The 21,354-nt window shown below is 40.8% G+C and overlaps 3 protein-coding genes across 3 annotated transcripts; 1 reads left to right on the top strand and 2 right to left on the bottom strand.

The window, feature by feature from the left end:
• Positions 1-2,788: 2,788 nt before the first annotated feature.
• On the bottom strand, positions 2,789-9,679 carry LOC109637010 (mitochondrial import inner membrane translocase subunit TIM44-like). Its single transcript, XM_020099118.2, has 13 exons — positions 9,519-9,679; positions 8,379-8,483; positions 8,011-8,175; positions 7,765-7,845; positions 7,290-7,439; positions 6,915-7,048; positions 6,728-6,813; positions 6,363-6,455; positions 5,847-5,971; positions 5,488-5,538; positions 5,284-5,373; positions 5,014-5,124; positions 2,789-4,620 (listed from the first exon to the last, which is right to left on the bottom strand). The coding sequence occupies exons 1-13, from the start codon at positions 9,546-9,548 to the stop codon at positions 4,501-4,503; spliced, it is 1,341 nt and encodes a 446-aa protein (XP_019954677.1). The 5' UTR covers positions 9,549-9,679; the 3' UTR covers positions 2,789-4,500.
• A 714-nt stretch (positions 9,680-10,393) lies between these two features.
• On the top strand, positions 10,394-16,129 carry LOC109644275 (ras-related protein Rab-11B). The gene is made up of 5 exons (XM_020109631.2): positions 10,394-10,827; positions 13,241-13,436; positions 14,138-14,331; positions 14,643-14,723; positions 15,439-16,129. The coding sequence occupies exons 1-5, from the start codon at positions 10,788-10,790 to the stop codon at positions 15,582-15,584; spliced, it is 657 nt and encodes a 218-aa protein (XP_019965190.1). The 5' UTR covers positions 10,394-10,787; the 3' UTR covers positions 15,585-16,129.
• A 627-nt stretch (positions 16,130-16,756) lies between these two features.
• Positions 16,757-21,120, bottom strand: LOC109644265 (E3 ubiquitin-protein ligase MARCHF2-like). The gene is made up of 5 exons (XM_020109621.2): positions 20,756-21,120; positions 19,571-19,844; positions 19,264-19,459; positions 18,960-19,169; positions 16,757-18,121 (listed from the first exon to the last, which is right to left on the bottom strand). Exons 2-5 carry the CDS (start codon positions 19,753-19,755, stop codon positions 17,966-17,968), a joined length of 747 nt encoding a protein of 248 aa, XP_019965180.1. The 5' UTR covers positions 19,756-19,844; positions 20,756-21,120; the 3' UTR covers positions 16,757-17,965.
• Positions 21,121-21,354: the final 234 nt, after the last annotated feature.

Genomic DNA, 21,354 nt, shown 5'->3' with positions numbered 1-21,354 from the left:
CCTTCCAGCCATTCAGCCAATATGTTGCAGCGCCGGTTAGTTTCTGTGAGTGTTACCGTTATTTAACCCCACATAATACTGCCACAGTTATTTAAGAAGAAGTTTGAGTGAGAGATAACTTTTATACAGCAGTAAGAAACGTAATGTATGTCTGGTGCATGGAGAGAAAAAAAGGTGGAACGATCCACCAAACAATTTATTGTTTAAATAAAGTGTTATATTGTAATATTTTAAAGCCCTCTGTGATGCATGTGCCGTAGCCTGTTTATTTCTTGTCAGTATAAACTGGCACAACGTCACAGTTTTCCATCACTGAGACGTTTCTTTCACTTTATAGGCTGAAATGAAGTCTCGTAAAATTATGTTAAGAGGTTTCAAAAGACAGTTATACAGAGAGTTATATATATACAGAGATACACTCACTACACAGAAGAAAAAGGTTTGCTTTGCTCAATGTGTAATTTCATCAAACAGGTTTATGGAGGAATATGTACACAAAATATGAAAAAACAAATAAAGATAAAACTACTTCAGCTTTTAGATTATGATGCAGAAAACAGCCCTTTATATTTTAAATTATATTCTGTAATTTATTGTTACTTTAAAAAAATACATGCATTATTTGTTCACTTTTGGCGTATTTGTGGTTTTCATGGGTACAGTCCTAAAATAAATAAGTGGTACACTTATTCCTAAATAAATTCATTTGTTGTCATTTCACCACAAACTAACTGTGCAGCTCCAAAAGATCCTATTAACATTTTTATTAGGAGTAAATGACTAGAAAAATATTTTCCTTGACAATAACAGGTTTATGAGGTTGGAAGATTCTTTAATCAGGTTGCATCAGTTTTTGCATGATTACATGATCAACCTGTCTGCACCCATGGCTAAGCTCCAGATACTCACTGTGAGAAGTAATTAATTGACACAAATAAAAACTGTACAAACTAGAGCACATTGCAGTCCACACACACACATATCCACACGTCCCCTGCCTGAGGCTGCATGAGATCTCCCTGTTGGTTTAATTAATACTTGGTGAACGGTGACTCTGTCCTGATGGGGCTCCTGCAGCCCTCCCACTGCGATCATAATTGATAAAGGTCTCCAGCCAGGGTTATGAAATTCAACATTTCCGTCACAATCGTCACTGCTACAGATGGTGCACAGGGAGGTCAAGCAGTGGTTCAAGCAGCAGACATGGGTCAGTACTGTTGGATACCTGGGCATGTGACAGCAGGGGATTCGGGGTTGTATTTAGTATTTGTGTTGAATTTTATTTGTAAAGTTGCCCTCAATACTTAATTTAACTTTTTGTTCCGACCAGCGTGGAGTCCAGGCAAGTTGAAAATGATGGTGAGAGACAATTATTCCGACTTCCACAGAATATGGTTAAATTCCTCAATCATGCAAAAAGAGACATGTAACATTTTGAGTACAAACTGAGTTGTTCACACATGAATGAGTTGTTCACATTTATTTTACAGGAGTCAGATCACTAGCTGTTCCAATGTTGCTTCTTATGAAACTATATCTTTTCATCACAGCCACAAAGATAGAATAAGCACTTAGTTTCAGGACAGATGATGCCTGCTTATATAATGTACTGATGTTGGATAATACATTGAATGCCTTATGTAGGTTAAAACACAGTTTGGTCCACTATGGGTGGAGTGGAGGACAAAGCCAAGTACAGTACTGCCTCCGAGGCCTTTTCTGCTCCCAGGCTATTGTGTTGGTGCATCCAACCAACTCAGTGGTCTGTGGACAGAACAGGGACCTTTTTACCTCCGCCATGTCTGTTCGTTTGTTGTTTGGAATTTGGTTGCCAGAAATATTTTTCATTGGGAGATTTTCGTTTTTTTACGTTTTGACTGTTTTCTTAGGAATAATAAATGCATTCTAATAAAAAGACACATTTAGGGAAGTGAAATCAAAGAGTGTGCATATTTTGGAATCATTAGAGACGGTTTGGCTTTGGCCGAGGTAACCTGTGCCATCCTAGTTTTATCCAGGTGTTCTCACCACTACCTTGGCTGTTAACTTGTCCCACATGTTAAGTCAAAGTAAAGAGAAAATGTTCTGCATAATCTAAATAATCATTCTTTATTAAAAGATGAACTTTCACTGAGTTTTTGTTTGTCCACACAGGCGTGTCAGAGTCATGAGCAGCGATCGGACTTTGGAGGATCGAGGGAGGTTAGTTAGTATAAGGACGTCCCCAGTCATTCATCACATCAGACAGCTGTGGGATGAGGTCCCACATATATTGGTCATGTGTGAATCTACAGGCATGCGTTATTTAAAGCCTGATCTATCATCCCTATACTGCTAAATCCATAGGTTTATCAACCAGCGTCTATGGCTGGATCCATGGACATCTATCAAAGCATGTCAGTTTTGAAATGAGAAAACAAAGGACACAAACACACACACACACACACACACACACGTACATGCTGCAGAGTTTAATTTTCTCTTGTGAGCAAAAACACACACAATGCATACAAAGCTGCTGACCGTAAGGAAGCTTGAATGGAGCAGATCATTATACAGCTCTTTTTACTCGGCAGATATATAAATAGAAAACTCATGAATATATTTGTTCTTAGGTCATATCAAAAATTCACTAATGTACAAGTTGTTTGATGGATTAATGCGTGAGTCTTAGAGGAAAACTTCAAAATGCATGTACACTACACATTTAAGTGAATTTCTCTTAAGAACATGTGAAAAGAACAAACCTGATTTCTGAGACCACTACAGACACCAATGTACTCCAAAGTATTAGTTGTTTTCTTTATTTCATTCAAGAGGAAATAAAAATACTCTTATACATGAACACATTCAGTTTGGTAAAACAAATGCTTGCAGTAAATTAGCAGTAGGATATTGAATTAACAATACAGACTGTAACCGTCAGAACCATCCAATGTGAGACTTGCTGAAGATTGGACACAAGAAATTTGCCAAATGAAAAAAATCAGGATCCTGAAAATAACATTGATGCTGTTTGGTAACCAAATGTATATCTATACTGACAGAGCTAGGACTAGGTCCACCCCCTGATCTAGATCTACATGAAAGTTTATTGAGGTTTTTCCTGACCCATTCAACATCCTTAGAACTCCTAAGTCATTCGTCCAGTAGTTTGTGTGCATTCTGCTAATTAACTAACAAACAGACGTTGATGAAAACATAACCTACTTGGCAGTCAGCGATACTCATGAATCATTAACAGAACATATCAAATAAAAAAATAATCAAAAAACACGCACACACCATGATCTCATTCATAATATATTCTGATATTTATCAGGAGCTCAACTTCTCTTCACAATGGACGTCTTTCTATTTTGTAATTAATCAGAATTTCAATCTACAGTGACATACGTGTACAGACTCATTCATTCAACTTTTTATCTCATGTCTGAAAAGCCACAAACACGACAACAGTTCATTGAGACAAACAGCTGAAATGTGCAACATGAGATGGTGAATGATTCGCAAACAATAAAGCTGCCATGACGACAATAGCTGAATGTGAATTTGTACCGAACAAAGAGCCAGTCCTCAACATTTGATATATTTACATTAATCTAAGGGCTCATTAATATGTAGACACGTTTCTTCTGACTGAGGCTGTACAGACTGTACATTGTACATCAGTTCCACAACTGTAAAAAACATAAACTGTGTTTCAACACAAACATAGGGACACGCTGTCTGTGCTTACTTGTGGTCCTCTGGTCGTCGTACATGAAGCAGAGCTACACATAACAGGATGGTCCAATTACATCATTATATGGTTCAATCTTATCTTCAGCTGAATAAAGCAAATGTATTGATTACTTTAGATTTATACTTTTGGTGATTTCTTTTCATGGCTAATGGTAATAAAAAAAATGAAGCAGGTAATTTGATTCCACCTCAAATTTTGAGTGTTTCTATTGTGACGGGAAACACGCAACCAGAAACTGTTTGATTGAAGTGTCACTAAAGGGCTGGATATCCTGTCAAGTTGACTGTGGACGTGCAGTTTCTCCATGTTTTGCTGTCAGACCCTCTCAGACATTGGCAGGAGAATTAATGGCTTAAAGTAATATTTACAGCAATTAATGAAATGGTAAAATGTTGGTTCCAGCCCTTTCAAAATAAAAATGTTTTAAATACAGTTTGTATCCTGGAGACACAAACACGGAGCTAACCAACGCAAGAGACTACACAGACATGTTGTACACACAGTTTTCTATTCATGTTAAGTATCTTCTACCGTTAGTTTATCTCCTTGTTCATGTACATTTGTGAGTGTACCTTAATATACTGTGTGCAAATATTGTCTCTGGTGTAACACGGCAGCGTTCTCTGCCCTTGGATGTTGATGAATAAATATATGAGTCAGTATGTGTATTCCAGGCACATCCTTGTATCTTCTGTCCTTGTTCACAGTTGGTCTCAGATCCCAGCTGGACCTTTTCACCTGCCTCCCTCCTCCTCCTAGAGGACTTGCTCAGTGCTGGAGGCAGAGATGTCCAGGAGTCTCCAGGCTGCGTTGGGGTTCAGCTCCTCCTGGTCACGACACAACGCCCAAACATACATCATCCTCATCACCTTCTCCTGTTAAGGGAAGAAAGGAGCACAGGGTCAGGAGATAGTATGGAGGAGAGCAGAGGGCTCTTCTAGACTTAATTCAGATTTCAGAATAACAGCGTTGCCCAACCATAACTTATTAAGCATCTTTCTGATTTGGATTGTAATGAGGATGCATTATGCAACTAGAAAGACTATACGCAGTAGTTAAATATTTATAAGAAATAATTAACACAAATGTATCAGTTGCATGAAGTGGAACCAGCCAGAAGGTGCTGCTTTATCAAGCCTGGGAAATTCAGAGTAATAAAAATGGATGTGAACAAGGTTGCAGAGTGCTGATATAGTTGCTCTCCTTGAAATGACTCATTATTTCTATTAGATTCACGATTCTGGTGCAGCAGTTGTGAGTTGACTGACCGGATCTCCCTCCACAATGTCTCCTTTGGGGCTACGGATCACCATGACGACCTGGGCCTGGAAGGTGATGATCAACACTGGGCCCTGGTCCATCATCTTACCCATTGCTAACTACAGGACAGGGAGGGAAAAGGAGAAAACTAATTAAAGGAGAAGAAAACATTTTACAAAGATTTTTTGAAAAAGTGAAGAAAAGATAACAACAGGTATTATTTGGGATATCCGAGACCTCAGTACAGTTTGACACAGAGTGGATGTAGAAGCACTTACATCTATATTATCAATATCAAGGATTTTGGAGTGGAGGAGCAGCCCGAGCGCTCGGGCCTGTTGGATGGGGTGGGCCAGCTGACTGTACGTCTGAGGACAGGAACAAGACAACACATGACAGACTTGTGTACAAACGGAAACGGATGGAGCAACACATCAGTTATTTTTTGTGAAGTGTAGATGTGGAAGTGAAAAATCACTTACAGCTTCATAGCACCAGTCCTTCAATACTTCCAGCTCTCCACGGATCATCGCCTGCAGAAGGGACAGTGGTTATAAATGGTTGTTGTAGTCTGCTCCAGCTATTTTTTTTTTAAATTCTTGTTTCATCTATGCATGCAAAACACCATCAATAGTTTTTATTCTGTGACTTTGGAGTACAAACCATTCTGTTCAAAGAGAGTTTCCTGCCATTGAGAATTTCAGTCAGTTTTCTATTTCCTTGCTTTGAAATCTATTTATAATTCTGACTGAAAACACGAGTTATGAATGTTATGTAGAGCTGCATTTATACAGAGAGAGAGACACAGAGACACAGAGAGAGAGCAGCAGAGTGTGTCTACCTCCAGTATATTCGGGATGATGTCTTTCTCACACTGTTTGAGGAAACAGTCTTTGTCAAAGTTGGGGTCTGCCTTCAGGATCTCTGTTAGCACCTCTGACATTTCTGTCTTGGAGAAAAGACCACCTGGAAAAACCAACACAAACAACATCAGCAGAGGCAGCAACAGAGGGATCACTTCTTCCACTGAATGCAGAGCTTTTTTATTTTTGATCTCCAGCATTAGAAACTTCTCTGGGACTGGTTCTCAGTGTCTCCACATTACTTCTAATCGCTGTAGCAAATTGGGTTTCTGTTGCTATGGTTGCTCAGGTCTGGCAAACTTGCAGCTTGACAAAAAACATCACTACCGGTGTGCAGCATGGTAAATATTTATCTAAAACCAGACTATGGCCACAACATGGACCATTTCTTTTTACAGTTTGCTCATGTTGATCATATAAAAGTTTATATTAGCCAGGATAATCATAGGTAAGGTTTTTGTAAATTTGTGAATTCAAGGATAGAGTAGCATTACCTAGAAAACCAGTGACTCTGTCAGTTACAGCTCTGGATGCTCTGATGAGGCTGTTTTCACTTTCATCATATTTCATCTTCATCTCAAAGAATCCTGAAGAAAACAGAAAGGACATGAGGACATATTATTTATCAAAATATATACACCGCTCTTTTTTGAGTTGTATAAATAAATCCTACACAGTTAAGGGGACACAGGCCTCTCACCTGTTCCCTGATCTACATGAGATTATTCCATCTACCACAAATAATCTACTGCCACCTGCTGCCTTTAAAGGAAAGTACACATGTGCTTAATGTAGGTGATGTATTATACAACAGTAATTTCACAGAATCTACACTGATAAATCCAGTGGATTTTCTTACTGTTAAAAACTGCGTTATTGTCCTTGAAGTCCTTCCACTGCTGGTACCACTTTGAATCCTTGTGGAGGACCACACCCATGTCCTCTCTGGAACACACAGCTCACTCACATTATTACAGATTGGTGTCATTATTATAGGATGTGATGCTCTTATAAGACAGTAGTGTTGAAAATATTTTCCAACTCACTCATTGGCCTCAAACACTCTGTCGTCTGCATTTGCTCCTTTAGAGGAGAAGTCGCTTCTCTTCCTCAGCTGGGGGGGGGCTCTGTACGGGCCGGCATCACCGACATCTATCTCCTTCTTCATGGTTTCCACACCCTGCTCAGAGGACACACTCTGACTGTAACTCGTTCTACATATGTGTAAAACCTAAATTCAAATGTTTGGAAATATTATTTAAAATATATACTAGATTTTACCACTGTGCTGTCGAGTCACAGTCTTATAACAAACTGTGAATGTGTAAATGTTGCATATGTAACAGGATACAAAGTGAGATGACGATAAAATAAGATGCTTTGCCACCAGTGCTACAGTTCTTGTCATCTTCATCACTAACCTGTGAGATGGCTCTGAATGCACTGGTCCTGCCCAGTTTTTCTCCTCCTTTGGTCACAGACTCTGCAGAGTGCATGGCCGTCCTGGCTGCTTCCTCCACACCTTCCTTAATCTTCTTCCCGATGTCAGTGCGACTCACCTCCTCAATACCCTACAGTCACAGTGACAGAACAGTACACGAGTCCTTCAGAGGGTGAATAGGCAAGTTTATCCCACCATTAAAAGTACATCTAACACTTCAACATTTTTATACTGAAGAAAATGCAGTTAATAATAATAAGACAGAAGTGCAAGATTTTCAGAATGTATAATAGAATCAGAAATATAATAAATTGAGCATTTCTTGATTTTGTTTCATACATACTGGATTTATACGTATGAATCTTAAGAAAACAATCAGTTCACTATGTTAACGATATGTAAACGGTATAGAGGTTCAACTGTTTTATTGTTATTGTGAGGAAATAATAGTTTACCTCTTTGACAGTTTCTGACAGGGAGCCAAACGTTTTCTTAAACACCTCTGAAGTCTTCACTGTCTCAGCTTCAATAGTTTTCTATTGAAAGAAAAAAGAAAGAAAGAAAGAGACAGACAGAAAAAGGTGACAACCACAAAGAAAACAAATGAGTGAATGTTGCAAGAAACGTCCAACAAATCCTGGTTAATGCAGATAAATTCGATGTTAAATAAAAGATGACATGTATGGTAAAAATGTTCTTACATATTTCTTGCGGGCCTGTTGGAGAGCGTCCGACTCTTCAAGCCTCTTGGCCTCTTCCCTGAACTTCTTTATGTTCTCCTTCATCTCCTGATTCTTACCGAACTCCTGACGAAGGTTATCCACAAACTCCCCCAGGAAACCTTTACGTCCTGATGCATATCGCACCTAATGACACAAGCAGAGAGTAGAACAGACAAGAAGTGAAAAGATCATCCACAGGTTGCAGCCGGAAAGCCTTTCTTTAAAATAAATACATCTTTGGAGTAAAATCAATGTCTAAAGTTAGTGAAACAACAACTCGTTTTTTATTCATAATAATACAATGGTTATTGAAGTTGTTAAGGTGATTGGAAGATGTCAGTGTGTACCTGCAGAGCTGCAGCTGGGCTCCTGTGTAGCCTGAGCACATCTTCTCTCCACACTGAGGAGACCGGGGAGCGGGAGCAGAGGGCCAGAGCACGTCTGCCAACCAGCTGCAATGAGGAAGAGAAAGTCACTGTAACAAACATCAGCTCTGACAACAAGCAGCAGTTGTTGTTTTTTGCAATCTAATCTGAAAAACAATCCAACTCTGCAAATGAACGCAGTCAACATGTCTGTATTTGTAATGCTTCTCAGTTCATGCGGCTTTTGATTTGTCTGCAGCCCCATGTGTCACGGATTGACTCATGAGTGGTAACATTTCATCATTGTAAGTGAGAAACTACAAGATCCAAGTTTCTAACCCTTCAGATTCGGTGGCTCCAGTATCAATCTCAGCTGTGTTGACACTGCTAGTGTTTTTAACATGAATGTTTAATGTGTGTTACTAAATAATAAAATAAAAAGTTGACCTTTAAAAACCAGAGTAACAAGGTGCCTCACTTTATCAAAGTGCATAGAAAGCAGATCATAGAAAAGCCAGATCATACTCAGCAGTAAAATAAAACAAAGCAGGTAACAGAACAACATTAAAACAAAACTGTGACCCTACAATATCCAAATATTACAGATTATGTTGCTCATGTTGAGTAATGTGACAGCAGTGCACAGGTCTGTCACTGTATTTAAGCTGCATTTAGGGTGCACAATGTTCGTAAATCAGCGATTCAGTAATAAAAACATAATTTACATAGAGAAGACAGTTTAAAGTACCAGTCAGAATGCGCTGTACAAGAGATGTGCTGCTGTACTGTGCTAATAAAGCCTTTTACACCTGATGTGTGTTAGAACTGGTCACTGGATCGATGTTTCTGGATCTGTCCACATGCACGAATGTAAACGGTTGACATGTAAACCAAATATAAATATAACTCAAATTAAAACTTAAATTCAGACGTTTCTATCTGTCGTGCTGCTGATGACAGCGGGCCTCTACTGACGGAACCTCTCGCTCCACATCTGCAGTGAGTCGACACGCGCTGCAGGTATCACCTCCGCACATCCGGACGGTTAAACACCGACAGTACTCTCGGTCTGTGCCTGATCGCCTCAGCTCTCTGTGCACTGAAGGACATGAATGGACTCACCTCGTAGCACCGACACACGGAGGCTGCCATCTTGATCCTGAAGTGCACGGAGCTCCACGTGCTTCAACCCTGCACCAGCTGACCGCCCGCTCCACCAATAGGAGCAGAGCTGAGGGGGCTAGGGGCGGAGCCAGCTGTCAGCGCAGACTCCTGCAGGGAAATCAGCCTTCAAATAAAAGAGTAATTAAATGATATGGTAAATTATTTTACAATATTTCAAGACTTTGTTTGCTCTAGTGATACATACAAGTTTATCTTATTGAATGAGTTTTGATAATTGCTGTTATAAGTGTACATTTTCAAATTGTAATAAAACAAAGAAGTGATCTTAATAATTCTGCATGTATTTTAGTTTTTTCATATTTCTTTTGAATCATGTAATGTTTTGTGTAGCCTTTCCCCTTTCATATTGTTTCCATGTTTTATACTAGTTTACTGGTGCTTTATTTTAGTGTTTATACTAGATGTTATTCTACAGTCTTAAATCAAGTAAAAATTGTTGGGATTACTTACCATTTTTTATTTTTTATTGTCATCTTCATTCTTTCACAAAGTGCTTTACATAAATAAAACAATACCATGAAAGCAGCAACAAAATTATATATAACATATTTGAAACAGAAGGACATTGGAAAAAAATGTAATTGAAAAAAAACCTAATAATAATAAATAAATAATAAATGTATTTATATAGGTGTTTTCCAATCCACCATGCCTCACAAAGAGGACGAATGAAAACAAAAAAAACTGAAAAAATACAATATCATCTAAACAAATTCAGCTAATGAGGTGATGCAAGTACAAAAAATAGAATAATACAACATAATTAATGGTAAAGAAAAGATAAAATAAAACATTTGTGGACTAATCAAAAAGAAAATCAAGCAAAGCCATTTGGTGGAAGTAAGTTTTTAAGAGATACATAAAATGCTTTGTGATGCAAACACCCCTTCATGTGAGCCCTGACCTTATTCTCTCCATTGAGAACCTCAGTATGAAGACAATGTGTCAGAATGTGGGTCCACGCAGCTGAATGGTACAGGCAGGTCAGTAAAGAGCGCCCCCTGTGGCAGGTATGTGAGGCGCAGGGACTCCTCCCCTCCCTCTGCAGAGTTGCAGCTCGCCCCTGACAGCAGACACTGGCGCAGACTCCCAGCGCAAACATTCACCTTTATTTTGATTCTCCTGACGCACAACGACCGTCCACAGCCGCACTCCTCCGCACATCCTCTCCCGGAGCAGAGCAGCGTCGGAGCGGCCTCGTCTAGAATGGGGAACCGAGACGATGAGTACGATTTCTTGTTCAAAGGTAAAGAAAAAAAAAAAAAGATGACTGCAATGCATTCCCCCCTCTGCTCAGTCTCATACCGACAGAGCTGTGCTGTGTAAATCTCCTGTTGTGTCGTTGTCGCTCACCACATGTGTGTTTTATTCTAAGGAAAACATAACTAATGTGTTTCCCAGGAGCTTATACTCGGTTATTGCAACATAATGGTGTCATTGTGACATTAAACCGCCTGCAGCTGTATTCATAGGTGCAGAGGAAGCAACACCCTGTCAGCGTTCTTCATCTTTCATTATTAAACTTTCATCAACTCACACAGCAGTATTTGACTCATGTATCTCCTGAAATTTGGTGTTTTCCTCCTCGCGTGGCTGATTGAAGGCCTGTTATTCTCCTCCTCCTCTGATCAATAAGCTCCATCCTCAGATCACACAGCTCTTATTCACACAGGAGATGCAGCAACTCATAACTCAGAGTAGTTTATGGTGTTACTGTGAGGATCATAGACTTGGGCCTGCACCGGACTCAGGTCCATGTTTGGATCCAGAAAGCCTCCCTGTGATCGTGATATCAGCTCCTTGGGCACATTAACATCCTGGGCCTGCAGGAGCCAAAAGGCCATTTAGATGTAACAAAGTATCCTCTGTGGGATGAATAGGGCATCTGCCGGAGGCTCTCTCTCTCTCTCCTTCCTCCTCCCTGTGTCTCTGTACCTCTCCCTCTGCCCGAGCCATCGTCTGTGTGTTCCCGGCTGGAACAGGAAGGGCAAGGCGGCCCTGAAACTGTCGATTCAGGATTTGATGGAGACTGTTATCAGCTTCCTGCAGCCCGAAACAGCACCATGTCGACAGGGACAAAGTTCGACTCTATTTCCTCTTGCGGATGGAGGGAGGGAGAGAGAGACAGAGTAGAGAAAAACAAAAAGAAGAAAGCTTCAGCTCTCTCTGCTGTGCTGTGATCAGCAGCAGCCTCCTGAGGTCCTGACACCAGCACTGCTCCTGCTCCAAGAGGCCTGATCAATCACTTCTCCTCCCATGACTCATTTACCACAGCTTCAGACCAGGCCTGGAGAACTGTTGTTGTCTGGTTATACAATGGATGCTGAAAAGTAGCTGTTCAGCCCCACTGCTGCTGCTCCACAGAGACTTTGTGGTCAACTTGAAGTATTTGCAGCTGTTTTCTTATTTATAATGTTGGCGTCAACTTCCTGCAGCTCTTCCCTGTACATACACAGTGAATCTCTCCGTCTACAGTGTTTTCAGAAAGGTTTCAGCAGTTCACTCTCTGAAATCGTGAAAGGTCAAGCTTATACATTTTAAAGATTGAAACCCGACTGATGCAGATTTTGTAGGGAGCAAAAGAATGCCATCACAAACATCGGCTGTTATATATTTAAAATAAGTTGGCAATCATTCTTAAGATGATGTTATCAAACTTTGTCAAAGACAAGTAAATGAGGCTTGATACTTTATGTCTTTATTGTTTTATTTAACAATAAACCTTATTATAACAGAACAACAACAAAAACAAACGTAGACTTTGAGTTCAAAAATTATCATTTCTGCTTAGTTTTGTCTATAGAATAAAACCTTTCATGTCTGTGTATATCAGCGCTATGAGCAGATTCTGCTCTGTGGAAAAAAGATAACCAAAACCCTGTGCTACATTATTTAGCTTTTCTTGGTAGTTTGCAGAGAATCGTAAGAGACTAAACCACCTCTTTAGTTGATCATTTAGGCTCCCAAATGCTTTAAATCTAGTTTGAGATATTTCCAGTGGCTTAAGTTGAATATATGTTGTGTTTCTCTTGTGCAGTTGGTTACAAATAGATGATTTTTCTTTATGTAAGTCGTTCTCTACAGTCACACCCAAAATATGGTGGATATGCAGAACGCTTCATCCCAAAGAATGGTTGCTGAGTCAGTGAATTTTCTGTGGAGCCCTCAGGTCAAATCTAGCAGGAGTTATACAGATCATTTAGTTCATTACAGCACACATGAATTATGGGTTTTTGAGGGAGTGCCGCAGTACAGGCCTGTGTTTGTCACCATGTCCCACATTGTTTTTGATATATTGTGAGGCCTTACTGTTGTGTTGATAAATGATTCTTTACGTGGATCCACGAGTTGAACTGAATTTAAGATTAAACAGGACCAGAGCTTTGACTTGTAACACTGAGGTTATATATTGATTCAAGCCTTGTATTTTGTTATTTCCTTTAGAAGTGTGTGTTTTTCATATCCCATAAATCATCTGACACACACAAACACGAAGCCCCTGTGTTCTTTTGTAACCAACATTTAGGGGCACTTCTTTATGCAATATCATCATTTCTTGGATCTATAAATACAAAAGGCCCTTTCAATCACACATACAGCAGAACGCACACACTTATCTCATCTCACCCCTGCCTGTCTGCTTCTCTCTCTCCCCACAGTCGTGTTAATCGGGGACTCGGGCGTAGGGAAGAGCAACCTGCTCTCTCGATTCACACGGAACGAGTTCAACCTCGAGAGCAAGAGCACCATCGGGGTGGAGTTCGCCACGCGCAGCATTCAGGTGGATGGCAAGACGATAAAGGCTCAGATCTGGGATACGGCGGGACAGGAGCGCTACAGAGCCATCACCTCTGCGTGAGTCCATCTGTGTGCGGTGCAGATAGTTTGCCTGTCACCCAACACCCCTCTTGTGTGGGGAAACAGTTCAGCAATGCAGTTATACCCAATCCTGAAGGCCACTTCTAATGTGGCTGTGTTCAGCAACAGCCAGTTAAAGAGGAAGATGGTACTTTTTAAATAAGAAGCATGGTCACAGATGAAGAAGGTGTTAGCTGGTGGTTTGAAGAAATCAGAGTAGCAGCATCAATACACAAGTGAAGATTAAGAAACAAAGCTGACTTCTTATCATTCATTTAAATTTTAATATTTAAATACTTTCTATTTACATCCGGAGCAAGTCCTCTCCACGGAGGCCACCATGTTTTTTACAGTAGTCTTGCAACCTGAAATTTCACCACTAGATGTCCCTAAATTCTACACACTGAACCTTTAAATTTCTTAGGACACAACCACACCACAAACTTCGTTTAATTTCTGTCTGGAGCTTTTTCTTTTAACATGATCATCATATATTGACTTTTTAAATAATCATTTGGCAGAATAAGACACAACATATTTGTGAACATCATGTGATGTGATGATGTGACATCCAGTATTTTTCATTTGATGGAATGCAGTTTTGTACAACTACAAACAAAAAAAAACAAATGGTCAGATGAAATGATAGAAACACTGATTTTCCTGCTAAAGCTCACAATCTCCTGGTCTGGTTACAGATACTACAGAGGGGCGGTGGGGGCACTCTTAGTCTATGACATAGCCAAACACCTGACCTATGAGAACGTGGAGCGCTGGCTGAAGGAGCTGAGGGACCACGCCGACAACAATATCGTCATCATGCTGGTCGGCAACAAGAGTGACCTGCGCCACCTCAGGGCCGTGCCAACAGATGAGGCCCGGGCCTTCGCAGGTATAGAAACTTAGAAGAAGACACAGGAAGGTTCATTTGGAATATGAGGAAACATTAGTGTTTTTTTTACAGATGTTTGATGCATCTGCGTCTTTGCCTGTGGTGCTGTAACAACTTAAATCTGCCTCAGGGGTCAACAAAGTGTTTTGTTAGCTCCATTTCAAACTCACTTCTTCATGGTCTGTCTGTCTTGTGAATTTGAAGAGAGAATAACAGAAATATTACTTCACTGTTTTTCTAAAGGTGACAAGAAAACACTGTGTTTTCTTCTCTGACTGCTATAAATTTGTGTTTTCTTTCTTACCACAAAGAGAAGAACAATCTGTCATTCATAGAAACTTCAGCATTGGACTCCACAAATGTTGAAGAAGCCTTCAAGAACATCCTAACAGGTATGCTAACAAGCAGAGCTAATAGTTCATTTTGGTTTAACATCAGACATGAACTGTCCAAAGTGTCCAGACAATTGGACATCCTTTGGACTTTGCCTTGATGCAGGAGGCAGGACATAATGTATGAATGAAAAATCTCTTGAATCTTGTTCTCTTTCCAAGTTGACCTCTTTGTTGGTGTCTTCTATCTGATTGAAACTCTCTTTATTATACTGGGATATTTTTAATCTTTTTTGTTTGACATTTCCTGCTGTATTCTCACATGGACTCATTTGGACATTATCCAGAGCTTTAACTAGAGGGATGGCTAGAAAAGCAAAAGATTGTCAGGAGCAACTGACTCAGACATTTGTGTTGTCACATGCAGCCCCTCTGGGAAATGTCAGTAGAATATCCTGACTTTGCATGTCTTCTTGGATTTATTTATACTCAAATGTGTTGTAATGGTAACTTCCTCTTACTGTGAGAAGTTCTTATTTGTCGTTTGACCTACCTCGTCATCACCACAGGTTTTCAGCATTGACGTAGGTATTTGTGTTTGTTTGGATGTGTTGCTGTACCAAGTAGGAAGTAGGTTATTGCTACCCTGCCTAGTAGTTTAAACTAGTTTCAGTTTTAGATAATGTGGTTAAAAAGCTAATCCTGTATGAAGATCTTAACCACAATTTGGACTCAAAGAGTCTGATCTGTTTGTTTTCCTCTGTTTCATCAACAGAAATCTACCGCATCGTCTCGCAGAAACAGATTGCCGAGCGGTCTGCCCACGACGAGTCCCCGGGAAACAACGTGGTGGACATCAGCGTGCCACCAACCACGGACGGCCAGAGGGGGAACAAACTGCAGTGCTGTCAGAACCTGTAACACATGGCAACCATCCCTCCTCACCTGGGTCGATTATTAATTGAAATCCACAGTGTTTGTGTGCTTCCATCTGCCTGGGTTGCGATGTCGTCTGAGTCTGCACCTCGTAGATCAGTGGTGTCACCTCCATTACTCCATAATCGATCAATCCCAAAACAAAGTGTTTGAATTGATTTCAAATAGTAATCGGCCCCAGGTACAATCTGCTACATCCTAATGCAAAAAAACAGGACTGGTGGTACCTCGTAAGTATCTACCACATTTACCCACGAGATAGTAGCAGAACAGTCTTGTAAGCCCAGATGTCTCCCTGGTAGATGGTTATTGACACATGCTGGAGGCGTGGGTTTGAATCCTGCCTGTTTCAGTCGTACCAGCAGTCTTGTTTTTGGACTCCCCTCCTCCATTCATCATCTCAAAAGTGGTTGTGACGCTACTGAAGCTTATTTCATTTTGTGTAAAATATATTATTTTGTTTGTTTTGATTTTGATAGCTTGTCTGCGCACATTATATTAATGCCATGAAATTAAATTTTACAATATTATGTTTCTGTGGTCTTTTTTGTTGTCATAGAATATACACACCACAAACTTTTTAAAGCCTGAAGATACATTTTTATGTTTTATATCATTACATTGTTGTGCATAGGTGACATGTTTCTATTGTGACAGTTTAACTGCTATATACTTTAAAGGGATAGTTGACCCAAAAATGAAAATTCACTCATTATTTACTCACCACTAGGCTGATGGACCCTGGACAGGTCACCCGTTTAACAGCAAACATACAGAGAGACTACCATTCATGCTCATGGTAAATTTAGAGTCTCCTATTAACCTAAGCTCAAGGGAGGAAGTTGGAGTACTTGGAGAACACCCACACACATGGAGAGGAAACTCAACACAGACAGTTCCCACCGAACTAGGAATCAAACTGGGAACCTTCTTGCTATGAGGTCACAGCGCTAACCACTAACCCTAACCCTTTTCCGTTTCATTTGTAAAATAAAAAAGATTAAATTGATACATTGATACCACAGTACCAAATTGTGCACAAGTGTAGTATTTGAGGAAATATTCTGTTAAACAACATTCAATGATTAGATATATTCCCAAACAATAAAAATAAATATCTCAAACCACCAGACAAATCACAGTTCACACTGACTGAATCCAGGAGTCCCTCTTGTTTTATTGCACAATAACCCAACTTTCCAGGGGATGCAGCAGGAAGACTACAAGAACACAAAATACTTTTGTTTAGCATATGCTGCATACATTGATTGACATCTCAAAACAAATTGATTTGCACCTTTACTGAGTAGCAGCCTACTCTTGATACATTTCTGTGTTTTATATTATTAGGATAAAAGTCTGTAATCTCACTATTCAGAACACTGTTTCTCTTCTATTTAAAGTTGCATCTTTTGTGATGTAGGTCATTACTACTGCTCGTTGCTAGGTGGTTCAATTTATGAATGGTGCATTTACAAGTGGAGCAGGGCTGTTTGCAAATGCATTTTTATGACAATAGTAGAAACGCTATCCAATTGGAATGTTAACACTTTTCCACATGTCAATACTATGTCCTGATACGTTAAAGCGCTGCCGTTTAACAGATACAGTTTGTGTTGTCCCTTATAGTACAATCTTCCCTGACCCTGTGACAAGTGTGATCGATGTGCACTGCTTCAGCTGCTGTTTAAAAAGAAAAGAAATTATTTGAGTGGCACCATTTAGGCAGCGATGATAAAGCTTTCCCTGGAAATTTTAAAAGGGTTCAGATTATAGACAAGAACGTGTGAGCGACTGTGGCCCTCTACTTGTCGAGAAAGAATATTCACAGATAGTCAATCATGTTTTTGTAGATTATTATCCTCTGCTGGGCTACTGGCTACCCATTGTTCAAAAACAGCTAAATACATTGTGAAGGGGCATGGGGGAATTATAGGTAGTGTGAATATGTTTCATATTATACTGTAGTAGCATGCTGATTCAGTTATATCCTGCTACATTAGCTTGTGTCTTAGTATTTCATAGGTTTGTGTCACAGATGTACAGTTGGGCTGGTTAGTCCATTGTCCATGTATTCAGTCATTCAATTCCCAGCACTGGCTGTCCGATGACAACTCTGTGTTTCAACATCAAACTATGACTCCGGAATGAGTTCTTCCCTAAACCACTTCTGTGGTCGGTCAATACCGTAGTAGTTTACATCAAGTGCTTCAACAAAAGAAAAAAGGAAGGAGAGAGTAGCTCTCCCCTCTCAGAATGGTCCACTGAAGTGCAAAAGTTCATTAATATGATTAATTTTGTTTTTTAGAGAGTGCTTCCGCGGGCATCTTTTTTTTTTAAATATTCCTCTCGCCGCTGCTCCGCACTCATACGATGGTCTCATCAGTCATTTTCTTGGTCGACTTGGTCGGCACCGAACGCTGGGTGGTGTGTGCCCCCTTCATGTCAGGCATGAGCAGGCGCACTTTCTGATTGGTCCTCCTCCACTCAGAGTACAACTGACAGTGATAGCGAAAGGACACCTGAGATAGAATGGAGGTGGAGGGGGAGAGACGGGTGGTGATGAAGGAGAGAAAGACAGACATCAATTGACTGATACCCAGATATCTGAGACCGAGTAGTACGAATGCAGGATAGGGATTAAATGCTGGAGTTGCTGCTTGACAGGTGCTCAGAATCTAAAAGAAGAAATTCTAATCTTGGACAGTTTTTCATTTTTATGGTTCTTTTGCTGAAGATTAAAAGGGCTGGTTTTCTGCGTAAGATTTCAGATTGACTGCACATCCTACTTTTAAAGGATATGATCCAGTTAGGTTCAGATAAAGAAGAAAAGACAGTTCTTACTATTCTCAATCACACTGGGACCAGAACAAAATAACACAATTACTACAATAATAAGCAGCAGAACATAAATCTGTGTGGCTGGTGTCCTGTGTCTGTTCATGATAGTTTTCCACATTCAAGTAATTAAATCAAGATGAGAAGCATCAGAGCAGTATTGCAAACCCTGCATGTGGGTCGTAAATACCCCAGTCAGGTAATGCCGACTTTTATACCACATGATGATAGATGATTAGTTAACACAAATACACAGTGAATCATGTCTCTAATGTTATGTTCTATGTAATTTGCTACAACATGCTTTACTACACTATATAACATCATGATGACACTATTCCAACCATTTAAGCATAAATTAATTTTTGACTATACAAGCTCCAGGCCATTGACTTTTAACAGATCATCTCAAAAAGTGAATTATCTGAAGATGCCTTCTCAAGTATTATTCCCTCCAGCTTCTGTAAAAAGTCAAGAAACCATTTTTTTAAGTTACAGGAATGTAATTTAGTGATTGGTTACCAGTGTCCAGAGGATGTAGATGGTGAACAGAGCGATGGTGAGAGCGATGAGGCCGACGGCCTCGAGTCTGCTCTTCAGCTGCAGGTGGTCCTGGGCTCCCCTCAGACACAGCCAGCCAGAGATGGCTGCCAGGGGCGTGATGAGAAGGAAGCAGGCCATGTCGCAGAGCAGCGTGCGCTTCTCACTGCGAGGGCCGGGGTCCTTCAGCCACTGAGCGAGAGAAAAGTGAAAAAATCATTAGTTTATCTGAAAATGAACTTTACTACAACTCGGTTACTACTACACAAAGTAGAACTTCTCTAACCTGTGTGAGTGGCTGTGGTCGCCGTTCGATAGTGAACTCTGTGTGACAGAGCTCACAGTAGCTGGTGTTGGAGGAGGACAGCCACTTCTCCAAGCAGCTCTTGTGCACTTTACCCAGTGTGCCAGTGCAGTCGCAGGGTGAGAGCAGCGTCTCTCCTCCAGCTCCCTCGTGACAAATCCGACACATGCCCACATCACTGTGCAGAGAGACAGGAAAGCAGAGGGGAGCAATGATATGATGATTAAGCGGCGCGCAATTAAATTAGAGTAGAATCATTGGGCCCCCAGTGAGTTCCTCCCTCTCTTACCTCTGCAAGCTCACCGCTTTGACAACAGTGGAGAGTGGGCGGCCATCTTTAGCCGTAACCTTGGCAATGTACTGGGCCTGGGCAGTAGAATCAGACTCCTCCGAATCCTTGGAGGCGTCTGATTCAGCGTTCCCAGAGTAATCACAAAGGGAGCCGGGTAGGTGGCAGCACCCTGAAGACGACATGGCTCAACTGTGGGTGACAGTGATGGTGAAGGCAACTGTAAACCAAGTTCTGTCTCCTCTCCTCCTCTGACCACCTACAGAGAAAATGCCTGTTGGAGATAAACAGGACACAAAGTATGAGTGAAGTGGAAGCATAGGAACATGATGTTACACAGTGTGAGCCTCTCATGAGATTCTTTACAAGTCTCATGATGCCATATTACATGACATCATAAAACTGTGCTATACTTATTTTCTTTTGGAAAATTTCAAGGTCCGCAGGTCTTTTTTAGATTTCTTTGAGTTGATACTTGTTTGTTTATGCCACCTCTGTCGTTTTGCTTGTTGGTTGGTTTGTTCACATGTTTCAGTAAATCAGGAAATGATGACAGCACTTTGTTAGTACTTTACTTTGTTAGTAAATAAACACATCACATTACTAGATGGTGAGAAAATTGTGACATTTTGGGTAGAGCTTGGAGCAGAGGGGGCCTTGACAGGAACACATTGTTTACTGTTTACTACCACTGCTATGGTAGACTGCGTCCAGACTGAAGTTATCAACACACTCCTGAGACTTCCTTGGAAATATGATAGACAACATGTGAGCTTAAAAACACATTGGCTGAGTTTAAAGGCTTTGGCGGTCAAACAAAAACAAACCACGGAACTGTGACAGCGATTTGAATGCGTCTTCAGACTGAGGAAGGTTAACACTACAGATCATCATGTTTGACATCAGGAAAGGAAAACCTCAGACAGGAGGCTCTCTGAAGATCTACCTTTCACACTTACATGACATGATAAACATTTTAACTGTCACCACCACTTTCGGCCCAAACACAGATGATCTGTGTAGCGTTGTTAATGTGCAGCCGCAGACAAAGACTCCGTTTGTCTCTCCAGCAGTAAACCTCATTTGAGCAGCTGTCAGACCCGCAGGCTGGTGTGTGTGACGCGGGTTCGCACGACAGCTCCTAAACGACGTGTAAAATCAGATGTTAAGGTAAAATTTACTCACCCGACGGCCTCCCCCCTTTTTCCTCGCTTGGCCTTGGCCCTGTGTTAGCCAGACACAGGCTAGCGGAGCTAACTACACAGCCCTAGCTCCAGACTGTGACATTGACATCTAACCAAAAGCTGCCGATACGAGGGGATACGAAACGCGGCCACATGCGCGATGTCCTCCCCATGGCCCGTGGAACATCTCTCCCCGGCTGGTTCTGTCTGAAAGGGCGAAAAAACACGGCTGCTCCTGCCTGGATTTACCAGACGCGGCTAACGCAGCTAGCAGGCTAGCATCGGACAAGCCTACCCCAGCGTCCGTCAGCTGTGCTGTGGTCATGTGACACGTGCTGCCTTCACGGACATTAGTCATAATGGAATAATGGGCACATCGGTCATTAACTTGTTATCACTGTGACAAACACGGGGGGGGGATTTATTAATATTTTTTTATTCGATCACTTTTTTTTTTACCAATTACTTTACATAAGTGAGTTTTAAAGGTTAAACTAAATGAAATCAAAGCAGCCATCACAACTTCATGGTCTGTGATCTATTTTATATATATTAATATACAGTTTATGGCAATGACACAGCCCCCCCCTCTGCATCATC

The sequence above is a fragment of the Paralichthys olivaceus genome, chromosome 16, assembly GCF_024713975.1.
Source record: "Paralichthys olivaceus isolate ysfri-2021 chromosome 16, ASM2471397v2, whole genome shotgun sequence".
Taxonomy (NCBI): domain Eukaryota; kingdom Metazoa; phylum Chordata; class Actinopteri; order Pleuronectiformes; family Paralichthyidae; genus Paralichthys; species Paralichthys olivaceus.
The sequence above is the reverse complement of the archived record's forward strand: the minus strand, read 5'-3'. Positions and strand labels throughout refer to the sequence as shown.

Coding starts and splice junctions, on each gene's coding strand:
- LOC109637010 (XM_020099118.2), bottom strand. CDS start 9,548: ATGGCAGCCTCCGTGTGTCGGTGCTACGAG. Junction 7,440..7,764: donor TGTCAGAAACTGTCAAAGAG/GTAAACTATTAT, acceptor CTGTGACTGTAG/GGTATTGAGGAGGTGAGTCG. Junction 4,621..5,013: donor ACATTGTGGAGGGAGATCCG/GTCAGTCAACTC, acceptor TTCCCTTAACAG/GAGAAGGTGATGAGGATGAT.
- LOC109644275 (XM_020109631.2), top strand. CDS start 10,788: ATGGGGAACCGAGACGATGAGTACGATTTCTTGTTCAAAG. Junction 14,332..14,642: donor TGAGGCCCGGGCCTTCGCAG/GTATAGAAACTT, acceptor CTTACCACAAAG/AGAAGAACAATCTGTCATTC. Junction 14,724..15,438: donor CTTCAAGAACATCCTAACAG/GTATGCTAACAA, acceptor TTTCATCAACAG/AAATCTACCGCATCGTCTCG.
- LOC109644265 (XM_020109621.2), bottom strand. CDS start 19,755: ATGTCGTCTTCAGGGTGCTGCCACCTACCCGGCTCCCTTTGTGATTAC. Junction 19,170..19,263: donor GACCACAGCCACTCACACAG/GTTAGAGAAGTT, acceptor TCTCTCGCTCAG/TGGCTGAAGGACCCCGGCCC. Junction 18,122..18,959: donor TCTACATCCTCTGGACACTG/GTAACCAATCAC, acceptor ATTCTATCTCAG/GTGTCCTTTCGCTATCACTG.